The sequence below is a fragment of the Hyaena hyaena genome, unplaced genomic scaffold, assembly GCF_003009895.1.
Source record: "Hyaena hyaena isolate Hyena2069 unplaced genomic scaffold, ASM300989v1 scaffold_187, whole genome shotgun sequence".
In the NCBI taxonomy this organism is placed as follows: domain Eukaryota; kingdom Metazoa; phylum Chordata; class Mammalia; order Carnivora; family Hyaenidae; genus Hyaena; species Hyaena hyaena.
The window spans coordinates 1122499-1141655 of NW_024080820.1; the positions used below are offsets into that span (position 1 = coordinate 1122499).

At 36.4% G+C, this 19157-nt stretch overlaps 1 protein-coding gene across 3 annotated transcripts in view; it reads left to right on the forward strand.

Moving 5' to 3' along the window:
- Positions 1-18163, forward strand: part of SLAIN2 (SLAIN motif family member 2) — a 79079-nt gene extending 60916 nt beyond the window's left edge. For 2 of the 3 annotated variants that reach the window (XM_039241079.1, XM_039241081.1), the window contains 2 exons: positions 13204-13522; positions 15116-18163. In XM_039241079.1, the coding sequence (XP_039097010.1) occupies positions 13204-13522; positions 15116-15182 (386 nt within the window). In that variant the 3' untranslated portion in view covers positions 15183-18163. Of the gene's footprint in view, positions 1-13203; positions 13523-14310; positions 14480-15115 lie in introns of those variants that run through there. The other variant, XM_039241080.1, reaches the window with a different exon arrangement.
- The last annotated feature ends 994 nt before the right edge of the window (positions 18164-19157 follow it).

Here is a 19157-nt window from a genome sequence, read left to right on the forward strand (position 1 = left end):
GGAAAGAGGCAACTAAGGTTGCAATAGTGGTTGTCCAGTACTGCTTTAATTCACCATATTTTGAATATTCAAAGTGAAATAAACAGTGGCCATATTGATAGGAGTTTAAAATGCTGTTTCTTATCAGACTGTCTGAAAATGGAGAACCTAGGAATTTTGCCATTATCTTGGATACAAAATCTAAAATTTCTTGTTTTCCCTCTCATCAATTCACAATTATTTATTGAATCTGTATGATAAACAAGATATATTCATTATATGCTTCTTTTCCCCTCCCCCCCCAGTCCTTTACTTTTTCGCCAATCATACTTGTGGTCAAAGCCAGCCTCTGCCAAATAGAATTTTTAAATGCAATTAAAATGATAGGAGTTGCCCCCCCTTCCCATGATTTTGCTATGTAAAACTGAGAGAATGGGAAAGGAGAGGGTGTAGGGCTCCCTCCAAACATACAAATTCCTGTTAGCCATTTCATGCTATTTTTGGAATGATAATTGAATAAACTTCACTTATATTTAGAGTTGATAAGTTTTTTGTGATTTTTCAAGATCATTTTTTCTTCTTTAGTTATGTCTTGCCTACATGTTTCTTTTGCTGAGAAAGTCCTAGGTCAGAATTTTCTCTTCTCTGAAGTTTGTGCCTTTGTTTTTTCGTTAAATACCAACTGTGCAGTTTAGCATATTAAAGTTCCAGCTATCATGCCTTCAAAGATCACCCAATTCCAGTTAACCTCATTATATTTTTCCTCCTAGCCCCCAAGTTTATAGATAAAGCAAAAATGCTGCCACCGTTAGAGGAAACACCTTTTATAATAGTAAAACTATAGCTTAGTATACTTTTTTGGTCTACTTTCTAGTTCTCCCTCAAGTTATACATTGATCTTTTTTTTTTTTTTAATTTTTTTTTTTTAATGTTTTATTTATTTCTAGGAGAGAGAGAGAGAGAGAGACAGCGTGAGCAGGGGAGGGTCAGAGAGAGAGGGAGTCACAGACTGAAACAGGCTCCAGGCTCTGAGCTGGCAGTCAGCACAGGGCTCGACGCGAGGCTCGAACCCACGAACCGCAAGATCATGACCTAAGCGAAAGTCGGACGCTTAACCGACTAAGCCACCCAGGCGCCCCTACGTTGATCTTTTAAAAATATTTCTCTCCATATTCTGAGATTATAGAACTTTTTGACTTGTCCTTGCATATACTCCAGTACATTTCTCTAAGAACTTAAGATTAATAAATTTAAAAGGATTTCTAATTTATAAATCTGTTATTTAAATTTGTGTTATTTTAAAGTATAACTCAAATTTAGAAAGCCATATAATATATACAGAGTTTAATGAATTCTTATAAGGCAACCCCCTTGTGACCACCATTCATACTAGGAGACTAACTTGCTGCTTCCGAACAGTCGTCCCATGACCCATGCCCCCTGAGTAAACTTTCTTCTGAATGTTTATAGCAATCACTTCCTTATTTCTCTCTATGATTTTTATCATCCAGTAATGAAACTGTAGTTTTGCTCCTTTAATATATGTCTTTTTAAGTATCTCTTATAGTTTTCCTCCAACTCTTTATTCCCCCTTGTTAAGTTAATTTGAAGAAACTGCCAGATCATATTCTGGAGATGTGGATGTAGAGACACACAGGCTGGATTTTGCTGATCTCTTTTCCATGTTGTCATTTAGGAGATTTTTCTGTATTTCCCATAAATTGCTAATTGGATCTAGATGCTTAACTGCATTCAGTTTTGCTATTTGGGGCAAGACTGATAGGTGTTGGTGCTTCTTTAGCTACAGGTACATAAAGCAGAGTCGCCTCTTTTTTGTGATTAGCAGTCATTGATATTTAATGCTGATATCCTTACTTTATTAGGTATTGTAGAGTTGGCTTATTTCAGTTCTAACATTATATATATACATATATGTACATACACAGAGGTTGAGAGAGAATTTTTTCTTTAGGCACCCAGCAATATACTTTCACAAGAAAATTCTTAATAAATGCTTGTTCTTTCTCACTGTTTTACCTGTTACAAAATAAATTGGCAACTTTCCATCCTCCAAAGGTGACCAATATATTTTTTTAATGTTTATTCATTTTTGAAAGAGCGAGAACAGAGCTGAGCGGGGGAGGGGTAAAGAAAGAGGGAGACAGAATCTGAAGCAGGCTCCACGCTCTGAGCTGTCAGCACAGAGCCCGACGTGGAGCTTGAACTCATTGACCGTGAGATCATGACCTGAGCTGAAGTTGGACACTCAACCAACTGAGCCACCCAGACGCCCCTATTTTTATTAAATATATATAATTATGAACTTACAGATTTAAACATTTTTATGTGTTTTTATTCATTCTGGGTATTTTCCCAACTGGTTCTTCAAGTTGGCCCTCAAGCCTTTTTTGACACAACTCTAGTTCTTTGATAACTTCTTGCCAACTGATATGGGACATTTGTACATTTCCTGCCACAGACCTGGATTTAGTTGTTTTTCGAAAAAATCTGATTTCCTTTGTAGGAAATAGTATTTCAAAACCAGAATTTTAGTTTTTAAAAAATTTTTTCAGTGTTTATTTTTTGAGAGAGACAGAGTGCAAGCAGGGGAGGGGCAGAGAGAGAGGGAGACACAGAATCCAAAGCAGGCTCCAGGCTCTGAGCTGTCAGCAGCACAGAGCTCGATGCGGGGCTCAAACTCATGAATAGTTGAGATCACAACCTGAACTGAAATCAGACTCTTAACCGACTGAGCCACCTAAGCACCCCCAAAATTTGAGTCTTTAGCTGTACTAATTACTACTAGCTTGGTCATTGTTTCTAGATCTATTCAGTTACTAGAACTAGTAAATGTATGTGTTTATTTGTGTTTACATAGTTTTAAAGATTGAATACCTTGGGGCGCCTGGGTGGCTCAGTTGGTTAAACGTCCAACTTCGGCTCAGGTCATGATCTCACGGTTCGTGGGTTCAAGCCTCGCATCTGACAGCCAACTCAGAGCCTGGAGCCTGTCTTCAGAATCTGTAACTCCCTCTCTCTCTGACCCTTCCCTGCTCACGCTCTCCCTATCTCTCTCTCTCTCAAAAATAAATAAAACATTAAAAAAATTTTTTTAAAAAAGATTGAATACCTTAATGAGTTCGTGCTGATACTTCCTATTCAAATTCAGGGTTTAAGGGTAATTACTTAATCTCTTAATATACATCCGTATCTTTATCTTGCTCTGAGAATCCTGTCTCTCACCACCAACACATAGAATATCATTTATTGATCCATGCATTCATTTTAGAGAGAGAACACATAGGGAGAGGAAAAGGGCAGTAAGAGAGAATCTTAAGCAGGCTCTGCCCTTATCACAGCGCCTGATGCGGGGCTCAGTCCCACAACCCTGGGACCATGACCTGAGCCAAAATCAAGAGTTGGAGGCTCAACCGACTGAGCCACCCAGGTGCCCCTAGAATATCATTTAACAATTTGTAATATCCTATATCATACACAAAATCTTGAGGAAATATTAGCGTAGTACCATACAGTGGAATTACTGAAAATAGTTTATAAAACCTTTTGCATATGCTTGCTCCTTTTTTTAAATGGATACACTATATACATTATCAAATTAGTTATTTGTACTCTTAGGTACCTCATTTAGTCTTAGCTCTACTTTTAAATACATATTTGATGCTTACTGCTAGTCTGTACATTATTATTCCACCAATCATTTTTCTTGTTTGAAGCTCATTCTCTAGTAGATTCCTTAAAAAGAAGTTATAGGAACAATATCCATTCCCTCAGTTTTTGTGTGTTGATGACAGTTTGTCTGCTCTTTTTATTTGAAATTAATTAGCTAGATATGAAATCTTTGATTCATAATTTCTTTCCTTGAATGTCTTAAATATATTACTCCATTTTTGTCAGGAATAAAAGTTGTTTCTGTTACGTGCATTTGGTCCTTCTGAGTTGATTTCCCCAGATATGTGGTATATTATTTCAGTATGATATTGTACATATTTCTAAATTTCAAACAAAGTCTTTCAAATTATAGTTTTTAATATTCTGTTCTCTTTGGCTTGATTTTTTGTGGGCACTCCTAATGGACATATGTTGTTCTTTGCCTGTCTTCTGTATCTGCTGCCTTCCCTTGAATCCTTTTCCAGCTTTCTTTATTTCTTCTTGTTCTATAAAAGTTGATTTTCATTGCCTATTTCTCTTAAAGCATAATCTATCACGTACAGTGACGCGTGTTCTTTCTTTCTAAGACTTCATTTTGGAATGTTTTATGTCTGGTTCTTTTCTGTGTTCCATCACCTCATTTTTGAGTGTTTCCCATTCTGATTTATGATGTTCTTTCATATATCTTATCATTTTCTTAAATGTTTTTAGAATTTGAAATATTAGATTATAATTTGCATCTTTATGTGTGCAAGTGGACATGATTTCTGGCAAGGTTCTACCATTAGTAGAAATGTTATTCTGTTCTTTTCTGTTTTTTTTATAGTGACTTCACATGGGACTAAGCCTCAGGCTTTTTCAGTTTCTCATTTCTCTTTGAAATTGGTTTTTCTAAATATTTAGAAAGAGAGCTTGATTTAAGATTTTCTAATTTTGTGACTATAGAGATCCTTCTTCTGTTTTGGGAAACTTAAAAAATGGCTGCTTATTTTCTGAGATTATTTACCTTTACTCTTCTTCCCCCCTTATAAAATTAATCCTTTTAAAGTGTTACCTAATATATTTACAGAGTTGAGCAATTATTTTGACTTTAGAGGTTTTCATCACCCCCATAAGAAACAGCATACCCATTAACAGTCATTCCCTATTTCCCACTCCTTCCAGCCTCTCACAACCACTAAAATTTCTGTCTCTGTGGATTTGCCTACGCCTATGCCATTTCATATCAATGGAACCGTATAATATGTAGTTTTGTGACTGGCTTAGCATAATGTTTCCCAAGTTCATCATGTTTCAGCATATATTAGTACTTTGTTCCTTTTTATTGTATGATATAATATCCCATTGTATGGATATATGGAATTTTGTTTACCCATTATCAGTTGCAAACACTTGAGTTGTTTCTACTTTTTACCTATTTTGAAAATGCTGCGAATGCTGCAAGTATTTGCCAGTAGCCTATTTATTCATATCTGTCAATCTCTTTGTATTGTATGGAAGAAAGACTAATGAAGCCCTTCCCAGAGGTGTCTTCTGCCTCTTATATGTGTTTAATAAATGTTGGCAGGATACCTGTGTGCTTACAGAAATAATAGTGAGTCATGTATTGTAATGGAAGAAGAAATCAGAGGGTTCTATGCATTGTTGTTATTTATTTTTTAATGATTGCTTGTCAGTCATTACAAATTTAATAGGCCTTGGTTTCATGTCTTATGAAACCTGCCTGGGATAGTAGTAGCCCCACAAATAAACTTTCTGAGTCTAGTTGAAAATAAAAATGGTGAAAATAACATTTTAATCTCTACTCCCAGAAGTGCTTCTCCTTTGGTTCTCAATAAAGAATACCAATCTGGGAATGAGGAGACCTGGGTCCAAGTCCTGACTTTCCTGTTTATTTGCTCAATTGATCTCTGTGGTTGTGGCAATTTTCTTCTCTGCACAGTGAGATGGTTGGAGTAGTTCCTAGAAACTCTTGTAGCAAGGATTCTTTGACTCTATAATGAGAGAATCATATTTACATAATCTCTGCAGTCTTTAATAACCAGAACTTAATTTTAAGTCTTTATTATATCAAAAACCTATTATGATCATTGATGGTGCATAGACCACTGAGCAACTGTCATGCCATAAATTAATGTAGTGAGGGAGAGTTGACAAGTATTTTTGTTCTAAATCTTTGTTAGATAGTTGGATAGCATATATATTCTAATCAATGTTTTACCCCCCAGTAGTCATAGTGCCCAGTGCTTGGTAATGTGTGTATTTTTATTATAAACTATATAGTTGATATTTATGTATTTTTAACAATAATACAATTAATGGAATTTATAGTTAGGACACATCACTGTGAAGACAACCATTTGGAGTGTCTAATATTGCCATATACATTTGAGATATATAATTTATAAAACATTCTCTGAATATTTATCAAGAAGCTAAAAACAGTACATAGCTTACTCAGTTTCTCCCATTCTTTTTTTTTTTTTTTTTACAAATAGTTTATTGTCAAATTAGTTTCCACATAACACTCAGTGCTCATCCCCACAAGTGTCCTCCTCCATGCTCATCCCTCCTCTCCCCCACATCCATCAGTCCTCAGTTTTTGTCAGCATTCAAGAGTCTCTCGTGGTTTGCCTCTCTTCCTTTCCCCCACCATTTCCCCCCTTATTCTCCCCCATGGTCCTCCGTCAAGTTCCTCCTAATCCTCCTATACGTGCAAACATATATTTGTCCTTCTCTGCCTGACTTATTTCGCTCAGCATAACACCCTCAAGGTCCATCCATGTTGCTACACATGGCCAGATTTCATTGTTTCTCATTGCCATGGAGTATTCCATGGTATAGATAAACCACATCTTCTTGATCCATTCATCTGTTGATGGACACTTAGGCTCTTTCCATGTTTTAGCTATTGTGGAGAGTGCTGCTATGAACATTGGGGTACATGTGCTCCTATGCCTCAGCATTTCTGTATCCCTTGGGTAAATTCCTAGCAGTGCTATTGCTGGGAGTTTCTCCCATTCTAAAGTGCCTGTTGTAGTTCCTAAATCTCAGTTAGAAAACTTACCATTTTTATTAAATGCTTATTAAAAGACAAAAATGAATGTTTTAAAAATAAGAATCCTCATGTCACCCACCATTTCATTTTAGAGGTGACTTAACTTGATACCAAAGTTAGCATTCTCAGTCATATGTCAGTTTTATAAATAGAGTTCTAATTCTTGCTCTGCGTAGATAACATGCCTGCATCTTATGCTTTAAGTATCCAAAATTAATAAAGAGAAATTATAACCTATTGTCATAATTAATTTGGGCGGCAGAGACTAACTTAATCCCTGTGTTTTAGTTAATTTAGAAGGATGGCCCAGGAAACTGTCTTGAGTGACATTGTTGAAGCTCTTTCCAGAGAACTCAGATGCAACAGGCTGAAAGGCAGTAATATTCCTTAGATAAGGAAGGCACAGATGTAGTACGCCTTACAATTTGTGTAATATTTTACATTTTACCAACTATTTATCTACATATTGCTCATTTGATTTTCATAGCTAACCTGTGATATTTGCTGAGTTTTGTTTTATTAGATTTACATCTTTCTTTTTGGGGGGAGCAATGCAAGTGTCATTGCATTTTTTATTTTGGTTTCTAATTCATTACTGCTATATACAAATACAGTCAATTATTTAATGTTAATTTTCCATCTTATGACTTTACTGAACTCAGTATTTCTAGAGATTGTTTTTTTGTATATTCCTTAGGGTTTTGATGTAACAGTCATAAAGAATGTTTCTTTCTAATCTGTATGCCTTTTATTTTCTTGCTTATTGCACTGGCTAGAACTTCTAGCACTAGGAATAAGAGTGGCAAAAAGCATATGTTTTTGCTTTGCTCCTGATCTTAGAAGGGAAGCAGTCTTTCACCATTAACTATAATGGTATTTGTAGATTTTTTGTAAATGCTCTTTATCAAGTTCAGGTTCCCCCTATTCGTGTTTTTCTCAGAATTTTTATCATGATATATGTGTTGAATTTTGTCAGATGCTTTTTTGCATCAGTAGACATGATCATGTGACTTTCCTTTAGCCTGTTATTGTGGTGGATTGTATTGATTGATTTTCAAATATTGAACCAATTTTGCATTCTGGAATAAACACTTGATCATGATATATGATCATGATATATATATATATATCACTGAGTTCTATTTGCTAATAACTTGTTAAGGAGTTTTACATCTACATTCATGAGGGATATTGTGTCTGGTTTTCTTTTTTGTCACCACGTTTCTGGTTTTATATCTCTTTCTCTGACACCACTCATGCATTGGTGGATGAGGCTGGGGGGCATTTCATTACTGGTGGGTGGGAATAGAAGCCCAGGTTTTCTACTCAGTGTTTATTGGCATCCAACTGAGAGAGGCCAAGTGGGTGGAAGTTGGAGTTCTTGGTCCCCACTTGGTCTCCACTCACACTGTGGAGGGGGTGGTCTCGTTACCACTGAGCAATCATCAGAATCCTGACTCTCCACTGGACTTCCTCTGACACCTACCCATAAGGAGAGGAGTGAACATCTGATTACTATCTTGTCTGATGCCTTCCTGGAGAAGGTGTTGTGGCACCTTGTTAAACCTCACAAGGATAGAAATCTAGATACCTCACTGGCCTTTGCTGATGTGGGTAATAATAGGGGTACAGTTTGTGGTGTTTGGCTGGAGTAGAACAGTTATCATCTGAAAGTTTTCTTTCCCAGTTCTTTAGCTGGAGACAGTAGACTTTTATTTTGTCTGTCACATCTGATGGCTTTTCCAGATTGCCATCTTCTTCAGCTCCAATCTGGGATATATGTAGCAAAAAGAAAATCCTCACAACTCATTACCATGTCATTCCTCACATCCCGAGGTCCCTAGACAATCTTCCTTTTTCAGACTCTCCACAACACAGTTTTCTTATGGCTGTTCTATATATCATGCCCAGTGTTTTAAATTATACTTAAATGGGAGAAATAGGGAAAAATACATCTATCCCGTTTTTCCCAAGTAGAAGTCTGAGATTCACATTTTTAAAAAACTTCAGGAGATAACCATTTCTCTGGTATAACTATTAATAGAAGTTTTTTCAGAGGAAAAGATACTTTCCACAAAGCCTATTTTCAATTTAAGGTTTGGGTAAGACATTCAAAGTATTATAGATCTATTCCAGTGTGTGTAAGGCTGTCCTGTAGAAATGAACACTCTTAGCTTCATTATATCAGTCGCCATTAAGAAAGAAGCCTTGAACTCTTCCGTCAGCCCTCATTTAACAGATTGTCATTCGCAGTGTCTTAGTGCATCTCTGACCTCCTTGCCATCCTTTCCCAACTGCTCAGACTTTTCCCAAATACTCTTTGAAACCTGTGGTCCTCTGAACTTTACTATTCGTGTTCCTATTTGAAACCTGTGTCCTCACCAAAACAAAGCCATGGTTGAAAGACTCCCAACTAGGAAAAGCTGGGACTACAGGTGGCTTTTCTGGAGTTGGTACTGGGGAGCAGGTCTAGGCCCTATCCTTAGATAGTGGCTAGATGAACGAGAGCCTTGGAGCTTGGTTACCCTCCAGGAAAACACCAAAACAACTTGGGTAGAGACTGGTCTGGCAAGGGAGACAAAGTGGGATGGTAGAGAATGGAACTGCGAAAACATTTTTAGAGTCACTATCTATATAGAAAGGGGAATATGATTATGTAAGGTAAAAAAAAAAATCTTCTATGATGATCCTGGAATTTGCAATTCACAGGTACTCGGATGTCCCTGTGGACATCTTCAGTTGTGTACCACAGGAGACTGTAACAGTTGCTGGGGGCCAGCATGTGATTGATTCGAGAGACCTTTTTCTCAGCTGTGCTCTACTGCAGGGTCCCTTAGGGAGTTTTTGTAAAGTCAGATGTATTCAGGTGAAATTTTAAACACAACATTTGAATTTCAGCAAAAATACACATTCACGTAAAGTCCTAGAACATTTCCGTCATCAAGTTTCCTTGTACTCCTTCCCAGTAAGTCCTCCCAGCCTCAAGCAGACATCTGATCTGCTGTTACCATAAACTATATTTGCCTTTTCTAGAATTTTATATGAATGGAGTCCTTCAGTATGTTCTGTTTTGTGTCAGGCACTTAATTCACTCAGCGTAATTTTTCAGTCTTCCTTTGGATCAGCGGTCTACTCCTTTTTATTTCTGAGTAGTATTTTACTGTGTGGATATACCACCATTTGTAAACTCATTCACCTGCTGATGAATATTTGAACTGTGATCAGTTGAGTGGAGTCTTCTGTCGCAGTCAAGCTGATTCATCTTCTGTGTCCTTTCTGATTTTCTATTTGTTTAATCAATTACTGAGAGAGAGTAGTGTTGAAATATCTAACCATAGACTCCCCCCGACCCCACCTTTCAGTTATGTCCGTTTGTTTCCTGTGTTTTAAAGTACATCTGGTTTGGGATATACACAGAATTTTTACGCTGTCTTCTGAATCAACCCCTTTAACATACGAACTCTCTCTCTGATGATGATCTTTTTTCTGATATTATAAACATTCCAGCTTTTTCATGATCAATTTTGTATGTTGTTATCTTTGTCCTTTGTCATGTAACTTATGTTTTTATGTCGAAAATGTGTTTCTTTTAGAGAGCATGTTGCCCTTGCTTTTCTGTGCGTACCAACAAGCATTACTTTTTCATTGGAGTGGTTACTATTCATATTTAATGCAGCTATCAGTATGGTTGTTTAAAAATCTGCTGGGGTGCCTTGGTGGCTAAGTCGGTTAAACATCCGACTTTGGCTCAGGTTAGAGTGCTGACAGCTCAGATTCTGTGTCTCCTGTTTCTCTGCCCTGTTTCTCTGCCCCTCCCCCATTCACACACTGTCTCTCAGAAAATAAACATTTAAAAAAATAATATAAAAATAAAATCTATCATCTCACAATTTGTTTTCTCTTTGTCCCTTCAGATCTTTTTTCCTTCCCTACTTTGTAATTTTTTTGGAATAGCTGAGTACCTTGTAAGATTACATTTTATTTTTATTGTTGGTTTACTTTTCATCACTTTTTTGCATATTCAGTTTATTACAGTTTATTTTCAAGTAGTATGCCACTTCCTTATAATGTAAGAGTCTTTTTTCTTTTTAAGTTTGTTTATTTTGAGAGACAGAAAGACCACAGAGCAGAAAGAGAGAGAGAGAATCCCAAGCAGGCTTAGCACTGTCAGCGCAGAGCCTGACACAAGGCTCCCTACTCACAAACCATGATGTCATGACCTGAGTCAGATGTTTAGCCAACTGGCTCCCCATAATGTACTTTATAACAGTATATTTCCATTCCTTCCCATTCCTTTTGCCACTTTTATCATTTATTTTTATTCTGTGTATATATTAAATCCCAGAGTATGTTTTTATTTTTATTTTAAATTGTTATCTTTTAGTGAAACTTAAAAAATGATTTTTTTTTAAAGATCTTTATATTTCCCAATGTATTTGCCATTCCTGGCACTACGGCTTTATACAGATCAGGGTTACCATTTGGTATCCTTTTCCTCGTACAGAAGAACTTCCTTTAACATGTCTTTTAGTAAAAGATTGCTGGCAATAACTTTTCTCAACTTTTGTTTATCTTTAAAAGGCTGTAGTTAGACTTTAGTTTTGAAAACTAGTTTTGAATATATGCACCCCAATGTTTGTAACAGCATTATCTACAGTAGCCAAATTATGGAAACAGTCCAAGTGTCCAAGTGATGAATAGATAAAGAGGTTTATGTACACACACACACACACACACACACACACACACACACGGTGGGATATTATTCGACCATGAAAAAGGATGAAATCTTGCCATTTGCAATGGCGTAGATGGAGCTGGAGAGTATTATGCTAAACAAAATAAGCCAGTCAGACAAAGACAAATACCATATGATTTCATTTATAGGTGGAATTTAAGAAACAAAACAAATGAATAAAGGAGGAAAAAAGAGAAAGGCAAACCAAGATATAGACTCTTAACTATAGAGAACAAAACTGATGGTTACCAGAGGGGAGGTGGGTGGGGGGATGAGTTAAATAGGAGATGGAGATTAAGGAGGGCACTTTATTGTATGGAAGTGTTGAATTCCTATATTGTACACCTGAAACTAATATTATGCTGTATGTTAACTAACTAGAATTTAAATTAAAAAAAAATAATTTTTCTGGATATAGAACTCCAAATTGACACTCGAAATTGTTTAAGCACTTTAAACAATGTTATTCTATTGTTTTGGCTTATTTCATTTCTTTTGAGAGAACTCTGTGTTATTTTATCTTGGTTTCTCTGTGTTTTAAAAACATTTTAATATTTTTAAATTTATTATTCATCTTAGAAACTTGGCAACAATGTTCCTTGATGTGGTCCTCTCTGTTTACTATGTTTGGAGTGTTTTCGAACACATTTAAATACGTCAGATTATAGTTTCCATTAAATTGGAAAGATTTTCAGCCATCCTTTCTTCAAATACTTTCCGCCCTCTCATATCTCCTTCTATATGGAACCCCAGTTGGATATGTTAGACTATCTGATCTTGACCTGTCATATACTGAAGGTTCATGGTTTGTTTGCTTTTTGGGGGTTTTTCTGAGTCTTTTTATTTTCTGTAGACTTTTGTATAGATAATTCTTAATTGTATCTTCAGGCGCCTCTTCTGTACAATCTAAAATGCTGTTAATTCCCATCTAACAAACTTATTGGATGTAAGCTTTTTATCTTTAAAAGTTCTGTGAATTATTTTAAAAATCTTTTACTTCTCTTTATGTTTATATTTCTCTTTATATCCTTATATATATCTGTAATAGTTATTTTTTTAATGTGTCTGCTGAAAACGTATTTGTTAAATATTCATTTTTGGGGAGAGGGATATATAGGTGTATTAACTTATTACTTAGTAGAATTAACATTCCAGAAGAATGTACTATCTTTATCCTGCAACTTCATACACATCTTGGTATGCCCCTAGATTTAGAACTTCTCTACTTTGGTGAAGCACAGCAATAGAGGCAGTTTTGTTTTGCTTTTAATATTTTATTTCCTAATCTTAAGTTACACTGTAGGTGACATAGGACTTTGAGGTACAGCCACCAGTTACTTGATACATGTTTACATGGATGTTTTTTTGAAGGGAGAGTATGTTTCAAATTCTAGCAGCCATGTGGTAGTCAACTTTTTCTTCATTTCCAGAATATGGCCCCGGTTAGTTGCTATAGTGAAATTGAATCCTTCAGTGCCTTTTCTCTTCGGTATTGTGTATTCCTAGCTGGCATAGTTAAAGCATGGTCGTGAAGGACAGTTTCAGTCCTCTGAGTAAGGCCGTGGTTGTGTACGACTTACCAGTTGTTTTGTTTTGTTTTGTTTTGTTAGTCCACGAATATTCTTTATTCCTTGTATTTCTGTGGAGTGAGTTTTCCTGAATACAGATGTACTGATGTTATCAAGTGTAACATAAAGCACTGATTTCACATACACTTGATTTCTGCTAAAAACATTGATTTGTCTTTGCCACTTTGCAGTACCTTCTCCGGGCAAATTCCGCTCCCCTGCAGCACCGTCTCCTTTGGCTCTCCGGCAACCAGTAAAAGCATTTAGTAACCATGGCTCTGGTTCTCCTGGTGGCCAAGAAACAACACAGCTCACACAGACCACCTCCTCACCTGGGCCTCCCATGGTTCAGAACACAGTCCCAGCAAACCCTCCCAACAATATCAACAGCACTACTCTAACCAGACCTGCAGGGACAACAGCGATGAGAAGCGGCTTGCCCAGACCCAGTGCCCCTTCTGCTGGGGGTATACCAGTGCCTCGCAGCAAACTTGCACAGCCCGTGCGCAGGTAAGTGGCATACATTCTATGCCAGTGCTCTTGAGCATATGAAAGTGGGTAGGCTGGAATTACTGCTGGTGGTAGCAAATGTAAGGTCCTACTAGCTTCCCGTTAAGAGTCTTACTAGAATTTGAATAAAACGTTACTTTATTGTTTTAAAGAAATCATCACTTAAGATGTGGGGTATTATACCACTTGGTTCCCATTACATTTGCTCATATACCTAACATGATTAGGCGTCTCCAAGAAATCCTAGGAAAAAAATGTAAGGACCACTCAATTTGGCTGTGATATTTGTTCATTTTAAATATAATGTTATTCAGTAAACTTAAAGAAGCATATTAGAGCGTAGAGCAAGACTTAGGGCAAAACTCCTAGCTCCCAAATCTGAGTATAATCCAGGAGGGTGGTTTTCAAACTTTGATACAATTCGGAATCTTTTGGGGGTGCCTGGGTGGCTCAGTCAGTTAAGCATCCAACTTCGGCTCAGGTCGTGATCTCATGGTTTGTGAGTTCAAGCCCTGCATCAGGCTCTGTGCTGACAGCTAGCTCAGAGCCTGGAGCCTGTTTCAGATTCTGTGCCTCCCTCTCTCTCTGACCCTACCCTGCTCGTGCTGTGTCTCTCTCTCTCTTGGAAACAAATAAAAAACATTTTAAAAAATTAAAAAAAAAATTCGGAATCTTCTGTAAAACGGATTTAAATATGGAGTCCTGAGTTTTACCCCAGAGAGTAGATCTGGGATGAAGGCCAAAATCGGTGGGTAATTTGTTTGTTTGTTTGTTTGTTGAATCTCCAGGTGATTCTGAGGCCAGCCAGTTTGGGAACCATGCATCTGTATAATCGTTATCTGCCTTTCAGAAATGTGATCACCGCCTTCAATAAACTTAGGAGTCCAAATATAATTAAACTTTAAATACTTATTTGCATGAAAAAGGCTTTCCTCTTGTAAGCATTTGAACTGAATTACCTGTATCTCTTTCATCCTAAGATAAACGAATTACATTTCTGAATTCAGTAGTGGAGTGCAGCAGCTGTGCACTCTGCTGAATAACTTCTATGTACCATATTGCATTTTTACAGTAACATAAACATTGAACTGTTATTATCCCTATTTTTCAGAGGAGAATATTGAAATTTAATGAGGTGAAGTAATTTGCCTAAGACTACACACAACTAATAAGACATTCTAAGTATATCTGACTGAAAAGTCCATTTAAGCCCTGTGCCATTTTGCCTTCCTAGTGGCTGTGACACTAAGTCTCTACTGGCACATTTATTACTCTGCCCCCGACTCAATTAATTCATTAATTAAAAGTTTGGTGACCCGTGCTGTTGGAAGAAATGAGAGTCTTCCTTTCTTTTACTGTAGTAGCTTTGATAACAAAAAGCTGATAGTGAGGTCCCCTGAGACCCAGTAATATGTGAAAGCTGTAGAAATGCCAAGGATGGGACAGTTACACAAATAGGCTGTTTAGACCTTGGGTCTCAGTGGTCCCTGGAACAGCCCTCATGAATCGGGGTGCCACATACGTAGTAATTAACATATATGGTAACGTTTCGTAAAGCCTTTTAAGTCACTTTATAAAACTGCTTTGTTTCAGATCCTTGCCAGCTCCTAAAACCTACAGTGGCATGAAAGATGACAGTTGGAAAGATGGCTGTTACTGACCAGCAGCGATAAGAAAGCAGAGGTCCCAGCTTCATGGATACCCCTTCACCAGGCTAAGAGACAACTTTTATATGCAGACTGTTCCGACAAGACTCTTGGGGTGATAACCCCCAGCCCTCTCTGTCTTAATTAGCACAAACTGACGGAGATGATCAAGCAGCACTTTAATGACATTTAACATCAGATGTGTTTGGTAATCATACAATCACTCTCCATGAAATCACATTTAGTTTTGTTTAATAGAAACTAAGTTGATTTTTTAATATTTGACAGAGGCCAATATCTGGGCAAAAAACTAACGGATGCCAAAGAGAAATGCCCATTTGTAAATGAGAGAATACCTTTGTGCACAAGAAAATGGTGAATTCAAGCTATCCAAGACTTCACATTCAACCTAATTTACTGTATAAATAGCATCAATAAATATTTGTGTTAATGAGAACTAATATCCTGACTAATTATCTAAAACGTTTCACTAGTGTTTCACTAGTACTCTGAGAAACCAGATTGAGATGGAAGGGAGGGTGGGGGTAGGAAGAAATCTAGGCTAGGAATTTCAAATATGATACCTAAATTTGTGAGAATTCCATAAATTATTTTTGCGGATTCACTAGAAAAACTCATTTTCCTTAACCTTCAGTTTTGGATGTAGCTCACGTGTCACCACCACCAGCTAGCGTTACACCGTGCATCCGCCATGTTGCATTGACACATCAGACTTGTGTGTTTGTTTTGATTGCCAAAAGGGCTCAATATCAGTTGTACAATCTTTCTTAACTTTATAGCTCCTGGCTCAGGAAAGATAGCCTTTGCTGTTGAAGCCACCTTCTTCACATGCTGTTATATCTGTTAGAGGACTGAGAGATCGTGTTTTTATTAGCAGGTTTCCATGATAGGAAAGAGCAAGTAGTGTGTGTCTTTATTCTTGATATAAACACCACCGCCTCAGTGCTTACAACCTGGAACAAAACCATACAAAGAGAGAGAGGGGGAAAAATCTATGCACTTAACTTACAAAATCTCTGGTAATGACAGTTGTATTGTTACTCTGGACACAACGGTCTATTATGTGGCAGGAGAATATAGTCTGCTGAATCCTACTTACATCGATCCACTTTAAACTAGGTAACTGTATAAAACATGCTTTGAAAATCCTGTCCCTTTTGACTTAGATTCTGCCTTACATTAATTTTTGCATTTTTGGTAACAAAGGAAACCCACGATATATGACTCTAACCTGTTAAATACTTGCTGTCTAGTGGCCCATAGCTATATCCTGGAAATCACTTATTTTGGTTTTACTAGACAATTACCAGACTAAAACTTTCTTTAGCAGGCTTCTCATTTTTCGCGATGAGGTCTGTTTTAAAATATTTAATTTAAATGGCTCTGAAATACTGGCAGTCAGGTCAACCTAAAGGATTTGAGAGATCCGAACATAAGTTCATTTCCTGTTAGTCAAAGACATTCTGTAAGTTGGCAAAAGATATTGAGAGAGAAATGAGAAACTTGATATTCAGGATAACATTGAGGTTGATAGGTTGAGGAATTGATAAAACTTTTAAAACCAAGACCCCCCGTTCTGCCATGACACCGTGGTATTTCTCACCAGCTTGACCAACAGGGAGGCATTCAGCTAGCACAGCAGCTGGAGAGGGAAACTGCCAGCGCTGATGTATTTTGGTGTGCAGTGCAAGGGACAAGCTTTATCCTTGAATATGGGGTTGATGGGTGTGGGTCAGGAAAGGATGGCACCAGAATTCCACATGATGATATACTCAGAAATGTTGCTTTTCAGAGGAAGATAAATCAAGCATCTGCTTCGGGTGGGGGGTATCTGATGTAAAAAAATCAACATAAAAGAACTAGCCACTGTCTCTTTTGAAAACCATATATACACAAAACAAAATAGGTCTCAGTTACAGTGCAACATTGCAAAAGAAAAATATGCTGCAATCTAATAATTACAAGGAATTTTAACTCTATTTGAAATACCCATTACATTAAGTTAGATTCTCTGTTTCAAAAGGAGTATTCAGGTTATTTAACTTTGTTTTTAAATGGCTGCATCAGAAAAAAAATGTCTATTTTTTTTTATTAAAATATTTCATCACTTGTTAAAAATGTATTTGGATCTGAGTTGGGTAAAACATTATTTTACCTGCTGTTGTACTACCACAGACTATTGGCTTTTAGGTTCCTAAAGAGAAAAATTGCCTTTTTACTAGAAAGCCTTTGTGTATTGCCAATTTTTCTGTTTGGGAAAATCTAAGGATTCACTGTGGTTAGTCTTACAGAAGAAATGTGGATTTGATAAACTAGTGCCTATGATTTTAACTTATGTTTGATATATAGTAGTAAAGGTTTTATGAATGTTGATTATTTTTCTGTGCCAACAGCCCAGAATTGTCACTTATATGTAAGCAGAAAGCTATGAGCTCTGCTTCCAAAGTTATTTAATTTTCTCAGTGTTTGAGTGTTATTTTTTTGTAAGTGTGTTAATAAAAGTGTAAAAAAATTGGAAAAAATATAAATATTCTTAACTCAAGCATTTGCTGGATCATTTTTCTACAGAACTTGTTTGTATAATATAAAACACTCTCTGAAGAGTTGACTTTTTTCAGTTTTCATGCCCTGGAAATCACATTTTGTAAAACTGGGGACCATTCATAATTGTCAGATACTTTTTAAAACTGTCTCAATACATCACTTTTATAAAAAAAAAAAAAGTTTTTTTGAAAGGAAATTAGATACATATTTGTCCCCAGACATTTGTATAACTCTAGAATGATCTAGACTATGTATGTTTAAATTTTTATTGAATGTACAGACGTCCATTTTTGACATTACGCATGGTCCTTTTAGATCACATGAAGTTTGATTTGCAAACATTTCTATAGCTGAACTTGTATGTGTGGTTGCCTCCTTAATAAACAGCCTGACCATAATGTTTATTATTAAATTTATATTGTTTTTTCAAGTGTTTTATTAATTTCTGGATATGGTAAGATTCCCCACCCCCAGTTGCCTACAATTGGTTTTAATAAATTTCTCAACTGATTTTTTTAAATATACCCAAGTCATATTTCCCTTTCAAACTTGATCTTCCTGAGATAGAATATATCATGTTATAGTCTCCTTGTCCTAGTTATTTTATATTTGGATTATTTGGAGTATAAAGTTGACTCGAAATTGATAGCTTCTTAGAACCTTGTCACCTGCTATGAATTGATACCTACTTTTAAAATCTAGCATATATAAAATCAGCAAAAAGCTATTATTATATGAGTTTCCCAAAGGGAAAAATTAATACATTTTCAAACCAAATATGTTTAGTTAATCATGTACCTTTTTCTCTTATGGAAAATTGGAAAATATCAAGAATTATACACTGTTTAATTAGTTCCCCCACACCCCTTTTGGAAGTTTTTACTGTCCTTTTTGTTACAATTAGCCTCATTAATACAGCATAGAGAAATGATACTATGTTTGAAGTTTTCCTCAAGCCAATCTAAGAACTTCTAAGAGCTGTTTACAATGAAATGCCAGTGTACTTTTAGATCAGTGAGTGAGAAGTTTATGTAAACTTGTTATATACCCAGCGCAACAGGAAAACCCACACGGAGATTCTTTAATGAAATATTTGCTACATCAAAGTGTAGCTTTGAGTTACAGAAGCAGAATAACTGGTACAGAAATTAACTTTGAGGAGAGGTTGTGAACGGGGTGTTCACATGAGCATGAAGCCAAAGTTAGTAACCCCTAATATTTTTAATGACCCTAAATATAAGTCTGAGTGGACTAAATGGTACTCTGGTTGCTAGTCTGAAAATGGAACAGATTTCACTCATGGGCCTTACTTAATACAACTCAGCTTAAAACTATGTTAAGTGCATGCCCATCTTAAGCCAAATCTTTAAACTGGGTGAACTTAACGTTTTCTCTTTAAAAGAAAAGATTTGATTTTGAAAGTA